A 25,157-nucleotide genomic window follows, 5' to 3' on the forward strand; every position below is an offset into this window, starting at 1 on the left:
TGAAATAAAATGTGGAAGCAATTTTGGCCCCAAGCCTGGCTCTTTCCCAAGACTAGCAGCTGAGAAAGAGTACTCATTCTTCAGTGACGTGGATGAGTGCATCAATTTCCCACTGGAGCTCCCTCTCTTAACCACAGAAGCTCAGTGTGACGTCAGATCCAGAGGTGGTGGGAAGAGGTTGCTTGTCATCAGCACTGATGGTGTAACACAACTAGTACTGCTGTTCCCAACTGTGGGAATGGGACCTGTGATAAAAACAGACTTTCCACCGTGATTTAGGAAATTAAAAAGATGGTTAAAATCAGATTGAATTGTGTAATTTGTTCCCATGTGGACTATTACTCTTTTAATGGTTGAAGATACTGGAAGACGTTTCGTCCCTCATCCAATCTCCATCCAAGAAGACCTTTGGATGAGGGACGAAACGTCTTCCAGTATCTTCAACCAAGTCCAGTTGCCCTTGACTTTAACCTTCGTTGGATAACTATGACCTGGATGACTGAGAATCTTCATAGACTGCCATCCTTTTTATTAACACTAAATGCACTGTGCATAAACTTGCCAAAGAAACATAGGTTTGTCACGGTCAGCCATTTATATTGTTTACATTTGGCGTCATGCACCACCATTCACCTGAAATGCTTTCAGGTCGGATATTGGATATTTCAACTTGGAAATTTCCCTGTTCCGACCGGTCTAGAACGCGGCATACTGTAAGTCCATGTTTTACACAGTCTATGATGAAATCAGATAAATTGCATGAAGTGATGTCACTTGAATCAGTGGTGGTTGGGGCTGAAGACTACAAGTTTAAAAATCTAGGAACGAGGAGTTCGAAGGAAGTGAGCTTACAAGACCTCTGTAGTCCGCTCCTCAACTCTGCTTAAACTAGTGGGCCCGAACTGTGTGCAGTCAAGTTGCATTGTGGGTACCAAGTTTTGACAATGAAGAAACTGAACATCATGATCCAACAATGACAAAGGAGTGCAATTTTGTTTTTACTTTCAACTGCTACTTTTGGGTCACACTGTATATGATGTTCTCTGGACCTGGCTATATTATTTATTTATTTTGGTGTCTTCTGTAATTATGTGCATGACACAATAATAAAAATTAATTAATTCGCTCATTCTAATTGTTGCTTGTACTAAAAAAAAGTGAAGTAAAGTCAAAGGCTAGTAGATACAGAGAAAGGGAGATGGAAAAACAGAGGGTAGGCTCTCCCCAACTTCTCTCTTTCTGTTTAAAAACAGGGCGGGATGAGAGAAAGAAATAGATAGATAGAGAGAGAGTGTGATGGTAGTGCACCAGTGGACCACAGACGTTCTACCCTTATCAGAGGCTCACCGTCCTGTTGTGTGAATCCGCCCATCATAGGAAATGAGTGCTTCCTGTTATTTTATAGAGCCTTCCTGCAAAAAGGTTGAGATATGTAATCCGCACCCACCAGGGAAGACGGACAGAGCATTGGCAGACAAAATGACAGCCACTAGTTTCTCATTTATGTTTTCTGTGTGTTTTGTGACTCTTCTCATCTGGGGTAAGTAGAGGATTTATTCTGTCCATTTCTTCACTCTTATGATATAACTTCTTTACTTGTCCTCAATCTCACCTCTCAAGAGGAATGCTTAGGGACTTTCAGTGATTGAGTGGCTTTCATAAAGGAGCTTAGCGAGTCTCATGATTAAATTTTATCATTAAACAGTTGGGTTTAAGAGTCATTGATTGATTTTCATCAAACTGAGACATCATATGAGTTTGTTTTTTGAAGAATTTTGTGTTCATGCTAACTAGTTATTATTCTCTCCTATTTACTGAATAATTTATTAATTTATTTTTGTGGGCGGGAAATATAGTTTAAATGTTCTTAAATTGAATATATTATTATTTCCTCTAAGCAGTGGCAGACAAAGAGAGGATGCGTTGAACTTTTTACTTCCAATAGTTTACAAGTTCTGAAATGTGCATACAGGATTACCTATCATAATTCAGTCTAATAATTCCTGTTAATTTGTCTTATAGCAGGATGCACAACAGTGGTTTGTCTGGTTAATGAAAAGTCACTGGTGGAACCTACCACAACAACAGGTATTTTTATTTGAAAGAATAAAAGGAAATAGCTATATCTCATGCATGACCACAAATACTTTGACTAACCTGACCTCCTTTCTCTACAGGTTATCACTCAACAGGGACCACAAATGCCAGTAAGTTTACAACCCTTTTCTGTTCGACAATCCACTTCAAATGGTGTTTATTGGCATGACAAACAAAAATTTACACTGCCAAAGCAAGTGTGAAATAAACGTAAAAAAAAATACAGATAAGTAAAATAAGAATGAAAAATAACATTATAGACTCACTTACATGTCTGTCACTGGGGGAGACAGGGGGACTGGGGTATTGTTTTGGATCAGTTCCTTAAACTCATTTGCCTGGCCTGGAACTGACAAACACAGAAAGCAGAACTCAGAGATCCTGGTTTCTGCCAAGATCTCCTTGTGTGTATTATCATGAGAAACCAAGACAAACTCCCGGGGAGGTCTCCACAAGTGAGGGGTCAACAGCAGTAGACACGAGGCCCATAATGGTTTGGGGTTAAAGGTTAACTTAAACCTCATTATGAGCAGCCCCCACCTGGCTCAACTGCCTGAATTTGTTCGTCATTCACCCCATGCAACGTCTGTGATCAACGCATGAACTCCAAGTTGTGAAACAACTAGAACTTTGGAGCAGAGCCCCTTTCACTGTTCCTCATCCTGTGCCTTCGTTTTTTTTCTCTTTCCCCTGACTGTCCCCCCTCCTTTTCCTGCCAACTCCCCCCAACTCTGAGCTCCTCCTTTGCTGAAAAGGCACATTTCCTGATGTCATTACTAAATCAAAATGCTGCTCGGCAAACAGATGTTATGAGAGGCCCAACATGTGGATTCAGTGACATAAATTAACAAGTTGGTCATGAGAAAACATGAACCATACATTTTGTTTTTCATTTAATCAATGAAACCACCTCATTGACACTGCTCTTTTAAGTGGTGAATGGTGACAGAGAGAAACAACTGAACAGATGTAGCACACTCATGAGCTCCTCAAGACATGAAAAACAAAGGTTCCCACACTTGTGGTAAAGAATGTCAGTTTGTTTTCTTCAATTGTATGTGTGTGCAAAGATAGTTGGCCTTTAAAACAGCTGGTCAACTCTGACTAATAAGTTCTTCAAGGTTTGGTCAAATTAACCTAAATATGAAACCATGTCTGTCTGCACAGCACACCCTGCAGAGTCATGATTACATCCACCCCAAAACTCTAAGCCCTAAATGTTTACTTATGTTTCCTATTTGGCAGAGGCAGCCCAAAAGGCAAATAAATCACATGCTGTGAGCTGGCCAGGCCTTCCACTGTGAGAAACTGAGACTAAAAAGCAGAACAAGAGTTAAAGAGTAAAGGGTTTTCAGATGTGAGTCCAGCCCAGCTTGGGTGTGCTCCCTTTTATTTGGGAGAATGGAGAGGACAATCTTTGTTGCCTCCACCCCTTTAAAAGAGGAAGAAAATCCTAAAGAAACGTGTGTTGGAGAGAGTGCCAAGGCACAGGGCCGTCAGACAGCTCTTCGAAGAACATCTGGTAACCGCGGGTAACACTGTTTGGACATCTGGTAACCGAAGGTTACACTGCGTCTCTTCCATCCTGTCGGGTTTCCTGTTATGCCTCGCTGTACACAATCTAAGAAGTTCAGGTTTATTATACATGGTTATCAGTTGGGAAAAACGCACCTTTATTCATTTTTTCTGACATGAAGGGAGCACTTGGTTTCATTGGGGTATTCCTCTCCTTTTTCTCCGGTGAGTGTGTGGTCTCCGTTCTACAGCTGCAAATGTTTGCCTCAGAATGTGAAGGAGCTCATGAGCTACAATAGACAAAAAATACTATTTTTTTGCTTCGATGCATGTCTTTGATGAACTTCTTAAATGAACTGAATTAGATGGTCTACTACTATGTAAAGGTTTTTAATCTAAAAATCTTATTTTTCTCCGTTTTAGATGCTACTTTTCTAGATCATCCTTTGTCATTTGGTAGGTAACTTTACTTTATAACCTTAGATAGCCATACAACCACATATGATTCTGTGAACTTCTGTGAACAATTTAATGGAGATCTTTTGAAGATGTCCAATATATCTTTATCATCATTTTCTAATCTCATTATTTTTCTAACTTTCTTTTAATTCATGCAGCTTGTGGGAATAATTCTCACCGTTGTGAGAATTTTTGCGACGTTTGTAATTATTATCAAGGTGCACCAACAATGGATTGCCTTTCCAAACTGTTTGACTATCTATGTCTCTACAATTTTGAAATTGCAATGAGCTCACTAAACAGCACTGGCTGGTGCCTTTGGGGCAATGTCAGTGGGTAAGTAGTTTGTATTTATATTTGCACTTAATCATATTTTACTTAAAAGTATTGTTAAATGTTTACCAGTGTTGGACTAATCTTCCACACACTCCTTCTCTCTACACTGCAGATTGTATAGTAACCTAAGCCTTTGCACAGAGGAGATATCTGACTGTCTCTTGATCCCATGGCCCAACCCTCTGGTGGAACAGACCTTCGTGAACATTCACACCCGGTATTTCAATGCTTGTCCTACAGAGGAGCTAAGCGACCCACAACCAGTCATCGTCTTTGCGCTAGTGATAACTCCCATCTGCCTGATCCCTGTCATGGTTAGCCTAGTGGTGCTCAAGACCAAGAATGGGGATGGTAGCTCCTGAAAATCCTAATTTCCTGCGATGCTCACAGTCACCAAGAAGACAAAATCGTGTTTGGTTTCTGACCAATGCTCTCCCTATCCCAACCTGAGGACTATAGCTTGTTTACACATACACTGCTGATGTGCTTTCAACTCACCAGTGACCTTACAGAGGACTTAATCTTTCTGACAAGTGTACTTGCGCTTTACAACTTTTCTGAGATATCAGCCACAGAGGAAACGAGAAAATGACACTGATTTAGAGTGAATGTCATAATCAGTGACATCCCAATTATTGCAACAGTACCAGACTGTGACAGAAGTTTTGTTTTCAACCACCTGATTTATATATTGGTCACATCCAATTTGCACACACTATTCAGAAAACAGAGCTTGATTTTTATTTGAGAACCTAGAGAAACTATATTTGTGTTGACAGTCCTCATTATGGTGGACAACAATTGTGTTGATAAGAAAAACAAAGACAAAGTATTTTTTATTGCTGAACACTTCTTATGCATTTTTTGTTGCTACTGAGCAAACGTAACTCTGCTTTGAGCCACTAATTGGACAATTGGACAATGTATGCAGAGGACATGTGTGACCTAAACTGCTTTTAAGTCTGCAGGTATGTGTCCATGTTAGATCTATGAAAAGGGTCTTCTGTATGTGCAAAGGGAGGGATAAAAAAATTAGTATAATCTGATGCATGGATCTGGTTATGTGAGTCATAGTGTATGTAAGGTTTGGGGACAGAGGTTACAGATGAGTGGGTATGCTCAGAACAGTAAGAAATCCTTTAGTACTGTCCTCTGTCCAAATAGTGAAAATCTTCATGATCATATGAGCTAATTGAAGTGATGACGAAAAGACATTGAAATTGTCTGTGCAGCATAGTGATAAACACTGAGCAATGACAGGAAGATAAAGGTTAGGTTATCTTTTGCTTGAATCATGATAATGTCGTTATGTATTGCTTAGCCTTGAATGACGATAAAGCCATTGTAAGTGCTTTTAGATTTGGAACAAAATGTTTATTTATATACTGTGTTATATTTCTGCCATTGTCAGGACTTAATGGACTTACTGTACCGTCTGAGAGAACACATTCTGCCTGCTCTCACACCATGTACTGTATGTATTTTGATATACTGTTTTATATTTTATACAATTAAATCTACAGTTGGATTCTTAGCCGTTGCTTATTTTTACTCCTGTAGATAAATGAAAACCATCAAAATTTGTTCATGTTCACAAGGATACATAAAGAGAATTGCTGCATCATTCTGGCAAAACAGCCTTTAACTTTCGTCAGTATTTGATTAAACACTCCTTTCCCTTGAGTGCAGTGCAAATGACAGTGCTTTGTGCCTCAGGTAGTATTTCATCATGTCATCAGTTAGCAGCACAGTATATTGTGGTGTAGTTGCTATGCTGATGTAGGAAGCAGTGAACGAAGCAGTGACAGCAGCCATGTATCACGCCCTCATCTGGCAAACACAACTCTGCAGGGTGGGTCTGTGTTTTCGTGTATGTGTGTGTGTGTCTGTCTTGCAGGGCTGGGTGGGAAAGTGTGTTTGGTGACCTTCTTCCTCTCTAGATGTCAGGTCATCCTCATCCCCACCCCATTCTGATCTCATCCAATTCTGCATTAATCCTTATTGCTACAGCAAGCCAGAAACCATTTTTGATTGCATTATACAAGACGCGATTGTGAAAACAATAATTGTATTTTATAAGTCACATTACATGAATTGTTTCACTAAACAATATGTGCGTGCGATCAGTCATATACCCAAGGTCAATATACAGGACATGAGTTTGTTTTCAGACAGGAAACCTTGCCCTCTAGTGGGTGATGCAGTGACAAACTGCGTTATGACTCAGTAGCAACACAGTAAATGTTAAAAGAGGTTAACTCAAAATTAGTTTTTTCTTGAGCTACAGTAGGATCATCGTAACTCCTGGATGACCCATTGCTGCTTATCTTTGTATACAGGCAAACAGTGTAGTCTATAGATATAAAAAGATGCCTTGCATTCAGTAACTAGTGAACAAAGTTGAGAGCTAATTTACCTAACTACCCTATGTTCTATAATACCTAACAAGTATGTTGTGAGGCTACAACTTCAGGCCCCATTTTAGTCTATATTTGTTTACATTTTTTTTTTTCAAACTACCACTGTTAAAAGTGTGCTGTTTATTTCTATTAGCAATTCCTGTTTGCAATGTACCCATGGATGTGAGACAACTATCAATATATTACTTAAACACTTAAAAAACCCTAAAAACATGATGATTCTCAGGCAAGTTGTGAAGTAAAAGGGGCGTTTTTTTATGATTTCTAAGCTGATGTATGGACTTTTACTCCCCATGGAGGGGTCATTGTTTCCAGGATCCTATGTTCCCCAGACTTATATGGCACATAATGGGAACTGACAAAGGGTGCTATGTTCCCAGTGTCCCATGTTCCCCAGTTCTAGGGTTAGAGTTAGAGTGTTATGCAGTTACCATACCATGGTAACCATGGATGTATAGTAAGACCTGGATATGGCGCTGCCACTCAGCCCTGTGGCCCCAAACCCTTTTTCCTCATAGACCACCAATAAAAAAAGACTGTAAAACCGTTGAAAGGACACCTCAGACTGCAAATAAGGTAAATTATGACTCTTTCTATTAAGAATTGTTGATCCATGGAGGTTTTATGTTTGTAAAACTTTCCTCGAACTAAGAAAAGCAATTTAAAAATCTGTGACATCATCACAATGTCTATGGGTCCCAGTCGGGGCCAGTGGAAGAAAATCTACAGTGCATATTTAGTGGACCTCATACCCTGAAAGTAAAGCTAAAAACCTTTTTTGGGGTATGTGCCATGCAAGCTATTCTCATTATAATGAATTTAGAATGTTTATACAACTCACCCATTTAAATTATATTAAGGCTTAAAGATATGCACAATTAAATGCGTGTTCTCTTTGAGTGAGAGGTGGGTTCCATCACAGAACAGAGTGACCAAGCAAGAGGCTCCGGGATGTTGGTGAGAACTTTGCACAAGCTTGCTGTTGGACTATTAAGTAATATTGCTGTGTCTTGTGTTGTTACACTTGCTTGGTGTTTGGCTGTGTTAGCAACGTTATCGACTTGCTAGCTTTTGAGCATAAGGAATGTAATCATAACAAATGCATGTGTACAGCTCTGCTTATTTACAACGGCAGTGAATGAAGAGACACTCTGAAATGGCAGTTGCGCCAAAACGCAAAAAAACCCACCTTACGGAATGTTTTTTTTAACATGGAAAATTTTCTTATGTCATGTAGAGTAATATTTCTAAATATATAAAAACATTGTCATATTTTTATGTAACTAACTACACAATAATGTCAGGTACTGTAAATGTTTACGATTCAAAATTGGTGCGCTCAGTCTTTGATACATAGATCACCAAAAATCCTTTAAAGCAGTATATGAGGCCAAGAGGTTATTCTCCAGCCCCTCAGCTATGCCACAGCATGATTATGTAACATGTTGAGATGCTTCAACTTGTATATAAATCAGCTGATGTGAACACAATCCCACGGGCCTCAGTTTCAATGATCTGTGCTGACACTGAAGTGGGTTGACTTGATGTTGTGGGGCTGAAATGGGCCAGGGAGCATGTCTGTCTTCCTCCAGATATATTTTGTAATATTATAACTGACAGAGAAAGTTTTGATTGACATATTAGGAAAATAAAGGCAAAATGAACCAGGAATACTTGGATTAAACTCACTGAGAAGATTAAAATATTAGGTACAGTATGTGTGATTGGGGAAGGTATTTACTGTTAAACATATTTAAACTAAGCCAAAAAAAATATGTGTTTATAATTGACAGAACATAAAACAATATAAAAATAAATTTCGGCCTATTGTACAAAGGTTGCAAAAGCACCATTTATACATATATTGTATTATAACTTAGTGATAATGAAAATAAAAGTAAAATTAGAACTAAGGCTAAGCAGTTTTTCAGTTTTATTTTGTGGTGTTTCCACAAAATAAATCTATTTCCAATTTAAAATAAAATATAATTGGAAATAGTTTTATTGCTTTAATTGTTTCATTGCTGCCTGCCACAGTGCTCCACCAAAATTAGCCCATTTCTAATCCTACACATAGAGGCTTTATTTTATCTTAGAAATAAGAAGATGTATGACACACACATGAATACACATATATATTTTTTCTAGAATTGAGACAGTGTTTTCAGAAGACACCAGAGACCTTCCTCACTCTGCAGTAGTGATCACACTCATGATCCTACAGCTGTGTCTCCAGTTGCAGGGTGGTGGTTCTTGGCTCTGGAGCTCTGTCAGGGTCTCTGGGAGCCGATGCCTGTTATGTCCCAGAGATCTGGCAGAGTGGTTGGAAGGACAGCGGGTAAGGGCATCTGTACATCAACTGCTGGTTCCTTTGGCAGCCTTAGTAGTATAGCTGGGGACTTTGCCTCTGGAAATAATAGAGGTGGCTGACAGTGTCAACTTCACTGCTTCATGTGAAGGAGCATACAGCAGCATCAATAACTGCTGGTTAATCTCTACAGCTGGCCAGAGAGGGTCAGCTTCCTGGAGTCTATGCCAAGGTATTGATGAGATATTGATATCTCATGGGATTTATAGATGTCTTCATTCATAAAAATCTGTTTGGATTACATGTTTTCTCACTGACTAGTTATTGTTGCACTTGCTGGAGTTTTGCCAGACTTGATGGAAATTAAAAGATTGCAAGCATTGATGCGAGTCATTCAGTGTGACAAGAGTAATTACTTTGTTGTGTGAGATCCAGGCAGCTGGCACTGCTTTGTCAGAGCTGACCCGTCAGCTGGATGACACCAAACTGGCAGCAGATAACTGTATATTCAAGTAGGTTTGACATCAAAACTGCAGCTCGATCAGCCAGAATAAAGTGAAAGAAATACATTGCATGACCAACTGTGTTGCTCTGCCAGCTGAAAATCTGAGTGACAAGAGGAAGGAATTTTCCTCTTTTTTTCCTCATTTCTTTGATGATGATGGAAAAGGAGCAGGGCCTGCACCAACCTGTGAAGGTCAATATTGTTGGTTGACAGTGCAGTAAGATCCTGAGAGATTTATCCCTGGGAAAAAAAAAAAAAAATAGACCTGCTACCACACCGCTACCAGAGGGAGATGGGATCACCAGAATCAGGAAATTAAAACAATACATTGACATGCATTGCTGGCTGAGTCGTCACATGCAAAGGAAGTGGATGCAGCTCAGGGAGTAGATTCTTGTTCAGCTCAGTTTATTGACATGTCCGCTCTGATTTAATAATTTCAGACACGCCGACTGCAACTGCAGACAGGCGGTAGACTCTGGTCAGCTGATTGTTTTCTTCTGTGGTTTTTGTGTTGAGGCAGTGTTGTTAATAGTGGAGCTGCAACAACTAGTGGGCAAACTATGCAACACTCATGATATGAGTGAAGGATCTGACTCTCTGTTTCTTTTTTTAATTGTCATATATCTGCTGTTATAAACTGCAGATACCGATTAAATGCAGTTAGCTCATATCGATAATATCGGACGGCCGATAAATTGGTCGGGCTCTAATATTAAACGATATAATAGTTGGCAAAAGACAAATAAAGCAGGAGCTGCTGGGTCTGTTAGTTCATTAAGGCAAAAAGGGTGAAACAAAAGATGAGTAAATAAGCATGTGCAATAACGTAGGTGCTAAAGGGAGATCACCTCACATTGTCACTGAAGACTTGATCCTATTACTTGCTAGTCTCTAGCAAGTAATTCACTCATGGATAATTTAAATGTGCATTTCGTCACTTTGGTGCAGTGGAAACAAGCTGTGGATGAATGTAAAACCAACACCCTGTTTTAGTTTTGTGTTTGGTTTCCACTAACACTTGAGTGAAATATCTGACTCTGAAGCTGATAAATTCTCCACTATATTCACCATCTAGTTGTTAACTTTGTCTGTCTCGCTGTTTGGTGCCAGGCAGAGTCAGATGATTCTCTGTGGGATCATCACTGGAAGCGTGTTGCGATCCGTTATTAACATAAAAATATTCATTATAGATGCTTTGAGTAGTAACATTGTGTGGGTGTTTGGATCTTACATCTTCAAAAGAAAAAAATATTATTGCTGCTAATTTAGTTTACATAATTTAACAGAAAAATTTGAGTACCTGTCATTAAGTTATCTCTATTGTTACATGATACACGTATGTGTCATTCTGCACGATGAGAAGATCCAAAATAACAAACTAACATGATTAGACAGTTTCCAAAGCCTGCTAGGAATAACATGACATTTGACCCTCACATCTCATCCAAAGAAATTATTATTATTAATTAACAGTCAGCAAAATTTGACCAAGTGAAATTTTGAAAAACAAAACAAACATTCAGAACAATGCAACTACAGCTTATCTTAAAAATATCTGACTTTATTGTTTTATCTATGTAGACTCTTTGTGAGGCAACCTGACTGAGACTGAGGCCTGTAATTGAGCTCAGATGATAGGGCTGCAGGCTCCTGTTGCAAACCTGACACACATCAGGGCAGACACAGAGTGAGTACCAGACCCTGCTGGATGTCAAGAACTGTTTGGAGCCAAGAATAGCAGAAGAAGACAGTGGTGAGCCACAGTGATACCACTGTCTGCTCATGGCTATGTGGTTTAAGGACACAAAGACAGCTTTTCTCCTAAAAACCAGTCCTTTCCAGATTCTTGACCCTTCTGAATGTATACGTTATATTTTACTGTCAAGTAGAATCTAGAAAATATTTTGAACAGAGTTCTAAAAATAGCATGGAAATAAATTCCTTTTTCAAGACTTGCCAGGTGTGCTTTGAGTATATAAACTGTAAATTTAGAGTGCACTTGATATCAGCGATGGCCTCTAGATGGCAGTCTTTGAGAGCATATTTAGTAGTTGAAGGCACTCAAAATGTGTAGTATTTTTCTACTCCCTTTGAGAGAGAACAATGTGTAATTTATTGCTCATTGGATCATTGGTCATGGGAATGCAGTGGTTTAGGCTGTTAAAAGTCGGTGGTTCACTTTCAAACCTCAGGTCATTGAAATATAGTCATTTTATGCTTCTTTTTGGACACTCCCAGTTTGAGTCAATATACAGTACAGTTCTCGTGTACTGTAGACTTAGTGTCAAAGCGAATAGAATGATTGAAATTCAGACAAACATGGAGGCTGAATATTTAATGGAGACATATGTTATGATTTGACTCATATCTGACTAAATCATTTTCTTCATGCTCTGAAGAGACCACTGCACGTTCTTATAATAGGTGGTGATGATAACAGGGAGAGGAGATGCATGCTGCTGTGTAACTTTACATTTCAACCTTTTTCTATTGATAGCACAAAAACATTTCAACAAAGTAAATTAATTAAAAGTTAACCCATGTGTTGTCAAAATACAGAAAATACCAAGAAATATTTTTAAAAGACTGTAACAGGCTGTAAGAATTTCTTGGTAAAATCATGTTTTCCAGGAATCCAATTTCTTTCTCATTTTCTCGCTCATCTCCATGCACTAAGTTTAACTGGAGCCTTAATGTTGTTTAGTGTGATCAGCTGATTTTTATTGGATGAAAAGACATGCCAAGGTGTTGACTTCGGTGGTGCACCTGAACTCATCCACCTCTCTTTCATCTTAACATCCTGGAAGGATTAGAAGCTTTTACCATGACAAACATTCACTCCCAGATACAGATTCACTCCTGCTTGGTGGTAAATAGCATCAGTTTCAATCCACAAATGCGGAGCATCCTGGAAATACATTTTTCACATATCTTTTGTTTCCTGTTTAAGAAGTCTAATCCTACTCTGTTCTTGAAAGATTTTGACTTGCTAAATAGAAATTACATAATGCACAAAAGAATGTATCTCTGCATGCCCAGGTGCATTTTGTACCAATACTCAGAGATGCTCATCACGAAAGCGTGCAAACACATTTACTGTACGTACAAATGCAAACGCAAACACAAAAGCACTCACTCACAAATGCACACTGTAAACAATACAATACAAAACATGAAAGAAGGCTTATGTGCAGGTATAGTAAACAGAGAGGAGAGACTGAAAGGCAAAATATGAAAGGAATGTGTTGGAACTTGCTGTGACAAACAAAAGTTTCTCTTTTGTCTCCATCTGTTTACAGGAACATTTCTGCAATACACTACCCAACAATGCTTCAGGGATTGAGCCTAAACAGGCCTAGTTAACGCCACTGTATTATGTATGGCTTTTATGAAAATGCAACTCTGACAGTGAGCAAAAACCTTTGATCTTTGTGGCTGGAACAGTTAATGCAGCAAAAGCATCATAAATCTAAAGGGAAAACATTATCAAGAATGCAGTATTGAGATTTTGAATAGAATCGGGGGACCCTGGTAACTTTGCCTGCGATGTAAATTAAGAGCTGATATACTGCCTCCTGCCTGTAGACTCATATTGTCCTAAAGTTAATGACTGTATCCTACACAAAATTGGCTGTGGCATTACTGCAAAACAAGTTATTTGATGGAGATACAACAAATTAAGAAGATCATTTCTACCCAATTAAAGAATTATAAAGCTTTTAGTAAGTGTAATGAGTTGCTGAGCAGTCATACTAGGGTCTTTACCTAAACCCATTCCTGTGTCATTCACCACTACCTCAAAGTCTGCCAAGATCATTACCACAAAAACAGCAAATGTATCTAGTCATTTTCTCCTTGAGTTTACTGGTTCAGAAAAATGAACCAGTGAATGAGTTTTGAACAATAACCGCATAACTGAACCCAATTTAAACCCTGTTTATCTAAATAATCTGAGATTTTAATAACACAAGGTTTTATTTAGCCAAGAATTGACTATTTGTTTTCATCTAGGAATTTGTGTAGATATTACTTAGAATATATTTACTGCAGATCAGTCTTTTCAGTCTCTGGTGTCTTGTAATTTAGCTAGAGGTTACTAAAAAACAACAACAATGGAAAATCTTCACAGAAAAGCAGAAAAGATGCAACAATTTTATGTTCTGAAAAATCACAATAATATTTATTTTGAACAAAGTGCCAACTATTTGATTAACTTTTTTAAATGTGATTCATGTTAAACTAACCTCTATAAAATGTTAGAACCTTTGGTGTACTGTTAATACAGTGATGGATGTGCTTTGATGCTGGGCAACACGAGAAAGGGTGTGTCCCTGCTGAACTCATACAACCCCTATAGAAAGAAATTACGCAGTCTTTGATTCTGTTCAAATCTAAATTTCACTTCAAAGTGATCCCTCTGAATCCATTGCAAACACACATAGAATATTTTGCATAGTATGCATGCACAAACAACATCATTTTAGATTAAAAAATTTAATTCTTTCTTTTAATGCACTTTTGCGCTTTTCTCAACTCAATCAACAGACATACACAAATGGTTCTGCAAAAGGCTTTCTTTATTCCTCAGACTACAGTGTCAAGGTAAATATAGAGAAGCTCTCAGTTTGTTTTATTAAGCTATGTGCCCTGGTTCTTTGGTGAGTCATCCTTTGATTTTCATTTCTAAAGAGTCCATTTTAAAACCGATTGCTATTGAAACAGACAGGGGCTTCGACTATAAAGGGGGGGTTATAGCTGCCTGGATTTATAAACAAACTAAACTCTGATCTTAAGCAGATTTACCGAAGGGTAATACCCAGGTATACAGACACATGTCAGCAACAATACATCTGTTAAATCATGCGTGTTGACTGTATTGGCAAGAGTCTGTCAGCTAAAAGCTTGAGATGAAGGGATGAATTTTGATGCTGGGACTCATGACAGAAATACTGGTGAGGAGGGGTCTCTAGTACGCCTGCTGGCCAATGGGTGTGAAAAGCTTATCCCATACCTCTACCTTCATGATGGCTTTGCCCAAGGGACCCATGGTAGCTTTGATATCTAGGTAGTTGCCCACATAATTGATTCCTGAGCCAGTGGCTTCCTCTCTGACAAACCCGTGCTCATGCTGGTTCTTCTCATAGTACATTTCCTTGAACAAATCCTTATCACAGTTCCGGCCCTTTTTATAGATGCCCACTGCAAACCAGTTTTTGTACAGGTTGTAGTCCCAAGGAACTGAGAACATGATGGACAGAGTCTCAATGTAGTCATTCTTTGACCTCTCAAAAAGGTCGTAGGTCAGTACACCAATGCTGCCGGTTGCTTTGCCGCTGGACTTGGTGAAAGTGCAGACCTCTGTCTTTAGAGGGCGCACTGTGGGTTGAGGTGGGTTGTATGTCTCCCCATTGTCAAGGTACACCCTAACCAGTACACAAATAAAAGCATACTTTACACATTTTTTTATCTTTATAATATGTTTCAAATAAGCCTGAAAATACATGACTTACGTCGGATTGATGAGGCAGTAGTTGCTAGTGACATTTGAGATTTCAATAGTAACACTTCTTTTGCTGGTCACATCGGCTGCTACGGCTTCAGCTGACTCCATCGTGTTGGAATGGCTGTGAGATCTGCTTGCAAAACAAGGGTAATTCAGATGTTACACAGCTGTGACAAGCACTCTAATATAAAATATCCTCCTGACCTCTGATGCCATGCTGTATTAGTATTATACTGACCTTCAACAGTGCTGGGCACGAATGATCCATTTAAGAGGCTAATGAGATTTCAAAACAGTTGTAAACAATCAGAGAATAACTGCAGATTCTCGTTGCCTCATTAGAGAGTGTACCTCTTAAATTACAGCACTAAGTAGCATGCAGTAATGAAGTTGCAGTGAAAACACTAGAGAAAATGATTACGCCTTTTATCAACCGATATAAGATACAAATCAAACAAATGCCCCATCAGGCTTCTGTATGCCTCTACAAATTGCTTTTTTCTTAGAGTCATGAGCAAATGAGCCTTTCTCTGTCCTGCCTCTTGTCAAAGTTTTTTTCCCCCCAAATGTTCTAAGTCACTTACCTGCTAAGAACCTCTGTTGGTGCACTCAAGTCCCAAAATGAGAAAAGTTACCTGAAAGGGAGGTGTTGGTAGTTTAAAAAAAAGAAAAACATGGAGGCATGCCATCACCTAGAAACTCTCCTACTTGCAACACAATGGCAGTTGGACAGTACACACCCTCTTTCAACACACATTTATGACTCACACAAACATCCCTGTGTTTTCCCTGTGGATTAAACTGCCACACCCTAATTTGTTAGGTAAGCCGGATCATTCACTCAGCACATTCATTTTCTCCTACTGACTGTTTGTCTGACTGAGGTGCTTTGAGAATCTCATTCCTGTGGTATCCTGTGGAGAAAAAAGCAACCTGAACAAGTTAAGACAGATATCTCAGGAGCTACTTTACTCTTATCTTTTCTTTTGTTTTATCTCTTGCATTCCAAAAACCACACACTTCAGAGCACGATGGAGAGTCTCACAGCCAGTGAAGAACAATATTGTTATCATGCCGATTAAAAAAACATCTATGCAGATATTCCATCTGTTGCTATTCATTAGAATTGGATGTATCCAGCTAAGAGATTAAAAAATGATTACTGTTCATCAGTAATAATGAGAGCATACTGAGTGAAAACATATCCAAAGTAACACAAGCATTGGGTCTGAATGTTTTATTACCATAATCAAAGAAAAGGGGAGTGTACAATATACATGAGCTCAAGGAATAAGCTAATGGAGAATCAATGAGCTGGCTGTCAGATATTGATATCTTTCGGTGGACGCAAAATACAGATGACAGCAAAATCAGTCTTCCTCTCCACTGGATTTTTCTCTGGGTGACAACATGCAACAGTAGTCAAATCAAATGAAGTTTATTTATTCTGTTGGGTACAAATCAACAAAGTAAAAAAACTAGACTACACTACACTAATGACCCATTTTATCATAGAGCTCCAGTTTTACAATAGCTTTGCCAATGGAAGACATTGTAGCCCTCAAATCAACATATGTAGCTTTATATTCCAGCCCACAGCCGTTTGTCTCAGAGCGGGTGAATTTATTGAGGTCTTTCCCATCATACATCTGGTTGTACAGATTTTTGTCACAGGCACAGGACTGCTCAACCACACCCACGGCCAGCCGGTTCTTGTACAGGTTGTGGTCAAAGGGCACAGAGAACATAATGGCCATGCGCTCAGAGCAAACCCGGCTCTGCATATGGAACAGGTCATAGGTCAGTATGCCCACAGCGCCTGTGGCAGTGTTGTCATTCTTGATGAAAGAGCACACTTCGATCTTGGTGGGGCGAATTGTAGGCTGGGGCGGGTGGTGACAGAAGCCACTTTCCATGTATACCCTATACAGGAGAGTAGGAGACACATCCTTACCATCACTACCAAGCAATCGATAACTTTCATGTCACACTTCCCGGACTTTTGATGAAAAAACAGAGTTTTCTAAGTTTTGTGGAGATTGTCAGTGTACTTTTTGAGTGTTGGACTTTCCGGGGTACCTGAAATGCCTTATGCTGATGGATGAAGTGTGACTGTACAAGTACTGCGGTGGACTTCTAAGCAACAGTGAGTGTACCTGCATGCGATGTGCAATGAGGCAGTGTGTGTCACTGCATGATGGATAGGTGGATGTTCTCAGCAAAGTGATGTCACACATGAAAACCACCCATCCAAGATATGGTCTGTCCTGCCACAGCTAGATAAATGTAAACGCTTGGTAGAAATACCAAAAGACATGGGTCTTTAAAATAAATCTAATAATTTATTCATGTTAAATAGCTGTTACACTGGCATTTCACTGGCTTGACTTGTAATGAAGTGCTGTATAACAACATTGAATTAACAGACTTTTTATGCTAGAAATATGTGCTTTATTTATGGCTATTACAGAGAAAAAACGTTGTGGGTACTTCTGAAAGCATTGCATGCTAATATTTTCAGTTAGCTGTTTTAGAGCTGTAATCAGGTATTGCAATCTCAAAGCACTTCAAAGCGATACATTAAGCATTTTGAAAATGAATGCTTCTCCCTGCAACCAATCAAACTTGAGTACACACAAAGTCCTTGATACTATGCAGCGACTTATCTCAACAAAGTTGATGCAGGTAACTAATAGACTTTCCAAACCTGCGTTGAACTGCATCTTGGAAATTAATTTTATCCAAAAGACAAAAGCTCTTTAAAATTAATTTGACCTACATTACCAACAGTTTTTATAAATAGCAATTTTCATCACATTATATTTGCTTGTTACTGTATGAGGTCATTCATTAATTATACTTTTACATGTTTGTCCATCCAATTGGGTTTTGGCCTCTCTGCTTGTATGTTAATTGAATGACTTTTAATGTAATAAACTGTAAAATACATTTACAGACTTACTTGGGATTGATGAGGCAGTAGCTACTGCTGACATTGGTTATTTCTATAGTGCAGTTTCTGTTGGTGGTGAGAGTGGCTGACACAGCTTCTGCTGTTTCTGGCATCTTGGCTGCAAGAGGAACAAGACTGAAAGCTTAGAACAGTTTATCCGGTAATAGCTCACCAATCAGCATGTATTGAGCAGTAACTAAATACTTTTCTTTAATATAACTTGAAGAAAAGACCTCTTTAGATCAAATCATATTGGGAAAATTTCAAGTCTTTTATTGCTGCAAAGGCAAATAAACTTTATATGCACAAACCAAGCTCATTTTCTTCTTTTCAATAACAAAACTCTCTAATTTATCAATACCTGCTCTAGTACGTTTATATACATTGTGAATATAGCTTAAATATATATATTTTCTACAGAATAATTAAGACACAGTCTAGTTATAATCTTGCTAAAAGTAGGAGAGTAATTCTATTCACCTTTAACACGAGTTTTGCAAGACAGCAGCGTCAAGTTTCTCAGTTCCTGCAGAGAGTCTCCTTGTGTGATTACACCTCTACAGTACTCCAACAAAAGCACGGGCGTGTCCACCATGAAATGAGCACACACCTTCCCTTATGGAAAATCACATCTCGAAAAGTGTTTGGGCCACCTAATATCCCATCCCAGTAAATAGTATCAATAATACTAATTAGGGGGTCAAATAATAATATATAAATTACTAATAAATAATAATAAAATACTAATAATAAATAAATAAAATTATGTATTAATTAGAGAACATCACAATGTCAGCATATTTGCCTGCACACCAGACATTGGTAGTGATATCACCTCTGTACCTTGAAGGCCCAAAAATGATTTCAAGAAAATTGTTTTTCCTATAACTGTAACTTTATGCAGCACATTGCTGTGAAATATTATGAGATTATATATTCTGTTGTTTAAACCTTATTTCAATTGTTGTTCCTATGTTATTTTATTAGTTTAATTTAATTCATTTCATCATTTTTCAATAAACTCACCTCTTTGCTCATATGGGACCTTTTGCAGCTCAGCTCAGTTCATTTGTGGAAGATTACATGCTCTGACTTGCTTAGATTGAAACTATAATCCTCCAGGCATTGCTCAACTGAATGCTTGTTGTTTCTGCAGGTGATGGCACAGATAGCTGTGGGAACCTCCCTCCATCAGTCACAAATTTCAACACACTGACTCTTATATCACTAATTCTTTTATTGCTGACTCTACTCCCACTGGTGAAGTAGTGTGAGTGTGTGGAGTAGAAAAGGAGACACTCCCTTCTTCCATGTAGGAGCAACTTACTAAAACTATGTGTTATGTAGCTGTAGACTTCCAGGACAGTCTGGAGTGCACGGACTGGGACGTAGTAATAGATGTGACTGATAACATTGAAGATGCAGCGCTCGCTATTTTGGGGTACATACAATTTTGCGAGGATGTTATTATTCCCTATCACATAAGTCTGTCAAGGTCTTCCTGAACAATAACCGTTGAGTTAAAGCAACTTCTTAATCAGAAAAGGTGTTTGGAGAGGAAAGGTTAGTGCAGATGAAGATTAAAGGCAAGATTGTTGATTGTAAGGCAGCGTATAAACACAAATTAGAAAGTCTTTTTAAAAATTATGCAACGAGAGCATGACAGGGATACAAGCCAAAGAGCTATTGTTTGACAGTTGCTAATGAACTTGTTATGGCAAATTATTTACATAATTTTTGCTCTAGATTTGTTGCATGTGATTTTCAATTATATGTGCAAATGTGTAATCTGTAAATATAAAACACTTTGCACAAACACAAAATGAAGATTTGTAAACTCACAAAAATATTTTGCAAATAGAAAACAGATCTGCAAATACACAAACAAATTCCACAAATAATAAAAATATCTGTGAATATATTTGATAGTTTACAAGTAAATGAACCACATTTGTGAATATCTTCCTAACATTTACAACTTTCAAACAGGCATTTGTGAGTCCAGTTTTAATTTACAAATTGTTGAAAAGTATTTGTCACTTTCAAACAGGCATTTGTGTGTCCTGCCTGTATTTGTCAATCTCAGTTCTTCACACACAGAGTTTTGAAACAAACTTTCCGCGATGGAAAGAAAATCGACTCGTGTCATTCGGCTGTTTTCGGAGACCACGTGATAATGCCTGCTGACGCCTGCTGATGACTTCATTTCCACATTTCAAAGTAAAACGGCCTCCGAACTGCCTGAATGTGCGAGCCTGTTGCTATCGCGAAGGAAATATCGGCTGCTGTTTCAACAAAATGTGAATGCAGACTGAAATTCTACCGTGTTGTTGTGTCGGGAAAGGCAGCAATTCAAACCAGCGGTGAGTAAGAAATAGTATAATTATATAATATAACAATGAATTAAGCTATGAGCACAGGGAAAGTCCGCTAGCCGCTAGGCTAATTTCAGCAGTTTGAAAATGCCACAGGCTGTAGGCTAGCTAATGACGGTGTTTAGCAAAAAGCAAACCATGACTATGAGCCGAATGTTTGTTAAAGGTTGTTGTGAGATATGTTCGGTGCATGTTACAAATGCAACTCACAAATGCCTGTTGTAAATGTTAGGAAGATATTCACAAATGTGGTTCATTTACTTGGAAACTATTAAATATATTCACAGATATTTTTATTATTTGTGAAATTTGTTTTCTATTTGCAAAATATTTTTGTGAGTTTACAAATCTTCATTTTGTGTTTGTGCAAAGTGTTTTGTATTTACAGATTACACATTTACACACGGATCGCTCATCTGTTCACACAAATAATATTGAAACATAACTAGCCCCATACAATTGGAACAGGCAAATGTCATTATGAAAGCAAGAGAGTGGATACTGTAATTTCATTAAGGATGTTATATCATATTTTAATGTGTAAAAGTGTAAACCCTTGTGGCATAGGTGTAGGATAAGCTGGTGCAGCCTTTCCAGAGGCTGTTTTGACACTGCGGTAGTCCCTAACCTGTGAAAAATGTCTATGCCTAAAATGAACAAACCCATGGAACTTAATGACATGCGCCCAGTTCTCTGTAGTGATTAAATGTTTTGAATAGATTGTGTTAAAACAGCTCCTTTCTGAGGTTTCGCCTCTTCTGGATCATAACAAATTTGCCTATCGTGCAAATACAGGTGTGCACGACACACTGCTGACTATGATTAATAACATCTATGAACACCTTGAACAGGCTCAGAGCCTGATCAAAACTGTGTTTGCTGATTTTAGCTGTGCCTTCTATACGACCCAACTCCACCTTATGGTGGACAAATTGGTGAATCCCAAGCTTACTTTGTGGATTAATAACTTCTTTACTGACCACACTCAGCAAGTTGTGTGTGGGGTGGGTGTGTTTTGTCCCATATCTAAACCAATGATTGTCAAGTATCTGCTTCAACTAACACTTATGTCAAATATGCAGATGACACAGCATTGATAGGGTTCCTAAAATCTGACAATTCATCAGCAGTTGGTTTTGAGAGTATTTTATTCAGTGGTGTTCAGATCATTTTATTGAGGTCAACGTAAAGAAAAGGAAAGAGACGGTTATATATTTTAGAAGGAAAAGGACAGTAGTTTCCCCACCAAGATTAAAGGTGAATTTGTTGAGTGGGTCTCAACTTATAAAGAGTGATGATCACAATTGATGAGATTTAATGAATGTGCATGGCAACAGACTGGCTGATTTTTTTTATATAGGAAACTAACTAACTACGTTTGACAATGTCACCATTACATAGTTTGTCCACCAGAGAGCACTGACAAGTTGATGTAGATTAGACTGTATTTTGATTGTGGGCATATTGTTATTTTCAGGTCATATATTTAGATTGTATATTGTATGATGCATATTTTATATCGCTAGCAAAGCTCAGGAAATCTTTTTGTGTGTGTATGTGTTTGTCAGTGCATGTATTGTGTACTTGTTGCATTGTGTAGTACTAAGATGTTTATGACCACATGCATTTCCTTTTGTGGGATAATAAAGATTACCTTGACCGTTTAACACAGTATGGTACACTGCAGTCTTCCCAATTAAGTGTGTTTTGCAAACTTTTTGTGTTTTGAGATTATCATCTAACCAATTCAAGTTATATTATCGCAGCTGTTCTATTCCATACATCAGGCGTCTGGAACTTTATTTAAATCCTTCAACTCCAATGCTTGAAGTCACCAGATGGCACCAAACATGCATTTGCAGAATTGCATTTGCACTACACAGAGTTTGTCAGTTAATGTTTGCTTTCTGATGGTTAGCCAGTGACCAAAAATCTCTGACAAACATTACATATTCAGCATGCCCTTCATTACGTCCTGTGAAAAATCATAGATGCAACATTAGGCATCAAGAGCCATGTATGTCTAATGGAAAAAAATAAAATAGAGTTGATATAAACAGACCCACAATAGCATGTGTTATTTTCAAACAAACTTCTGTTTTCCTAGGTCAGGACTGAATTTTTCAGCCATCCAAAAGACTGTTTTCTATGTGTAGTGAGCATCGCAGCCTCACAGAGCCCCACTGAACCACAAGTCTGGAGTAGTGTCCTTTGAACTACGTTTTAAGGAATTTGAAATGCAAAACAAAAAACAAAAAAACCTAATGTTCTATTTTCTGAAGAAGTGGCCGTCTTCTATCTCGCAATACATAATGACCCATTCAGTAACACAACTATCATCAATTGATTTATGTCAGAATTAATTCAAATTTCCTCCTTATTTTATTATGGAAGTCTGTTCAATTTAATCACGCTGTAGAGTTATCTTTGCAGTTCTGGAGAACAGTTAATAAGAGGCAATTAAGAAGGTGACAAAAAGACAGAATGTCAGTAATCTCTATTCAAAGGTTGCTGAGCCTTTTAAAGTGTTATGATGACAAGGATAAATGTATGTTAAAGATGAAACCATATTTAATTACAGTGGTTGCATTATCAGTGTCTCAACCTCATGTAACTCACGCCGCTTTTGTAGTCTGTCAGACACTTTTACTTACATCCCTCTCTCAGTCTATTTTTTATGAGAAAAGTGAGTGTCAAGTTAATGGTTTGTTGAAATGGTCACAATAAATTCTATTTGTCAGAATCATATGACAGATTGTAGCAGGCATCATTAACCCCAAATCTGAGTGAAACCTTAACAAATACAATATTTAATACATGTTACTGAACACTGTTTCCATTAGATTGCTTGTTTATTTTTTTGTCTATTCAGCCATGATACTGTGAAGTGAAATGTTACGTCAGCATGTTGTCACCGGTGAAGGCTTTATTGCACTGAAAGTAGCTGAGCCATGGACAGCAAATTAATTTGTACAATGGTAAAGATTGCACTGCATTCAACACCTTAATGGCATTACAATGTTTCTGTTTGCTTTATAGCCACTGTGTGTGATAAATACAAACAGTACACCCCTGTAACAGTCAAAGACAGAATTGACTTCTAAACATTGTAGAAATGGTTGGTAGGGTCTTAACTTAAAGTGCAAGCTTACATTTAGCAATATGAAGTTAGGTCATCAGCACTAAGGATGAAACAAACGGCAAGGAGTAAAGCACTGGTCACATCACAAAGTGAAATTCGCTCATCCATGTGAAAAGGTGGGGTGGGAAGCTGGGTAACGTAGTGGCTACTTGCATGGCTAGTTGGTGAACTGCTGTAGCTGGCAAGTCAGTCACAATACCCTCCAGAGCATCTCTCTATTTTCACTCTACTTTTACATCCCCTGGCATAGAGAGCCTAAGTCCCTCCCCTTCCGGTGGACCACCATGGGACCTTACTTCGGAAAAAATATGTATGGTAGACAATGGCGAGAGACAACAAATTATTTGATCCCGTTTGAATTGTACTCTGAATTACACATTTCTTAGGCTCTCTGTTTTTTTCACCACTGCGCACCACTCCCTTCAAAAAAAAGTTAATGAAGATGGAAAATAAAACGAGTTTGCTAGCGCAAAGTCAGTGTGTCGCTAACAGGACAGAAGTTTGTTATGTTTATTTTTATTTGTACAGTACCATTGACTCCTGTCCTATAATTTTATGCAAGCCATTGCTCTGTTGAATTTTCACTTTCCAGATGAAGTGAAATAAAAGTGAATGTTGCAAGATACCTAATAAGCTAAAATTGTTTCCTCCATTTTGGACTCTGTGGCTCTCTGTCCCTTCTAAGTTTCACGACAGCTTGCTATTTGTCAATGTCGCAAATCCGAGTGTCAGGTTTCAACAAAGGTGAACTCTATGTGGAACATTTGCAAAGATTGATTTCGGCTCCATGAGTAGATTCTCTGATTGCGGCAATTCCATTAGAGTGAATTTTAAATCCTGATGTGACCAGCCCTTAAGAGCTAACTGATAGGTCTAAATTTATTGAATAGTAATGAGAAGCAGGTGTGCAAGCAGGTGATGTGTCAGGTGACAGAATGGATTAGCATGTCTGAAACAGCAGGATTCGTTAGTAAACAGCCATCATCCAGTCTGTTCTCTGTTCTCTGTTCTTCTGTTCTCTGCACCTCCATCACTGTCTGGTTTGGATCTGCCACCAAAAAGGACGAGGACAGACTACAACGTACAGTCAGGACTGCAGAAAAAATAATCGGTGCCAACCTGCCCTCCATTCAGGACTTATACATTTCCAGAGTCAGGAAACGGGCAGGAAACATCACTGCAGATCCATCTCACCCTGGACACAACCTGTTCCAGCTCCTCCCCTCTGGTAGGCTCTACAGAGCACTGTACGCCAAAACCAACAGACTCAGGAACAGTTTCTTCCCACAAGCCATCACTCTGATGAACAGCTGATTTCTGACTCACAGTGTCAGGAACAATTCCTGTGCAATAACCCAGTAACTCTGTCTCTAATCAGCACCTGTTTACTGGTTTCCACTTATTATTTATTTATTCACCATTCTCTGTTTCAGTGCTGTTCACACTATGTCATATTGTATATACTGTATACCAATACACCTACCTCAGGTCATAAGGTCATAGGTCTTATTTATTTTTTCCAGCATCCTTTGCACTATGCT

The 25,157-nt window shown here is 38.4% G+C and overlaps 3 protein-coding genes across 6 annotated transcripts; 1 reads left to right on the plus strand and 2 right to left on the minus strand.

The window, feature by feature from the left end:
• Positions 1 to 1,418: 1,418 nt before the first annotated feature.
• On the plus strand, positions 1,419 to 5,941 carry ramp2 (receptor (G protein-coupled) activity modifying protein 2). 2 transcript variants are annotated; one of them, XM_046043145.1, is made up of 6 exons: positions 1,419 to 1,540; positions 2,026 to 2,088; positions 2,178 to 2,207; positions 4,036 to 4,068; positions 4,230 to 4,407; positions 4,520 to 5,941. In XM_046043145.1, exons 1-6 carry the CDS (start codon positions 1,480 to 1,482, stop codon positions 4,767 to 4,769), a joined length of 615 nt encoding a protein of 204 aa, XP_045899101.1. In that variant the 5' UTR covers positions 1,419 to 1,479; the 3' UTR covers positions 4,770 to 5,941. The 2 variants fall into 2 exon arrangements, with proteins under 2 accessions (XP_045899101.1, XP_045899096.1); XM_046043140.1 differs by having other exon boundaries at positions 1,423 to 1,540; positions 2,023 to 2,088.
• A 7,944-nt stretch (positions 5,942 to 13,885) lies between these two features.
• apnl (actinoporin-like protein) lies at positions 13,886 to 16,304 on the minus strand. The gene is made up of 2 exons (XM_046039866.1): positions 15,154 to 16,304; positions 13,886 to 15,066 (listed from the first exon to the last, which is right to left on the minus strand). The coding sequence occupies exons 1-2, from the start codon at positions 15,252 to 15,254 to the stop codon at positions 14,610 to 14,612; spliced, it is 558 nt and encodes a 185-aa protein (XP_045895822.1). The 5' UTR covers positions 15,255 to 16,304; the 3' UTR covers positions 13,886 to 14,609.
• Positions 16,305 to 16,368: 64 nt separating this feature from the next.
• LOC123963190 (bryoporin) lies at positions 16,369 to 19,247 on the minus strand. 3 transcript variants are annotated; one of them, XM_046039845.1, is made up of 4 exons: positions 19,126 to 19,247; positions 18,580 to 18,664; positions 18,109 to 18,217; positions 16,369 to 17,069 (listed from the first exon to the last, which is right to left on the minus strand). In XM_046039845.1, exons 1-4 carry the CDS (start codon positions 19,135 to 19,137, stop codon positions 16,640 to 16,642), a joined length of 636 nt encoding a protein of 211 aa, XP_045895801.1. In that variant the 5' UTR covers positions 19,138 to 19,247; the 3' UTR covers positions 16,369 to 16,639. The 3 variants fall into 3 exon arrangements, with proteins under 3 accessions (XP_045895801.1, XP_045895792.1, XP_045895809.1); XM_046039836.1 differs by having other exon boundaries at positions 18,580 to 18,752; positions 19,126 to 19,212; XM_046039853.1 differs by having other exon boundaries at positions 18,580 to 18,656; positions 19,126 to 19,202.
• Between the last annotated feature and the right edge of the window lie 5,910 nt (positions 19,248 to 25,157).

The sequence above is a fragment of the Micropterus dolomieu genome, linkage group LG02 (genome assembly GCF_021292245.1).
Source record: "Micropterus dolomieu isolate WLL.071019.BEF.003 ecotype Adirondacks linkage group LG02, ASM2129224v1, whole genome shotgun sequence".
Lineage (NCBI taxonomy): Eukaryota > Metazoa > Chordata > Actinopteri > Centrarchiformes > Centrarchidae > Micropterus > Micropterus dolomieu.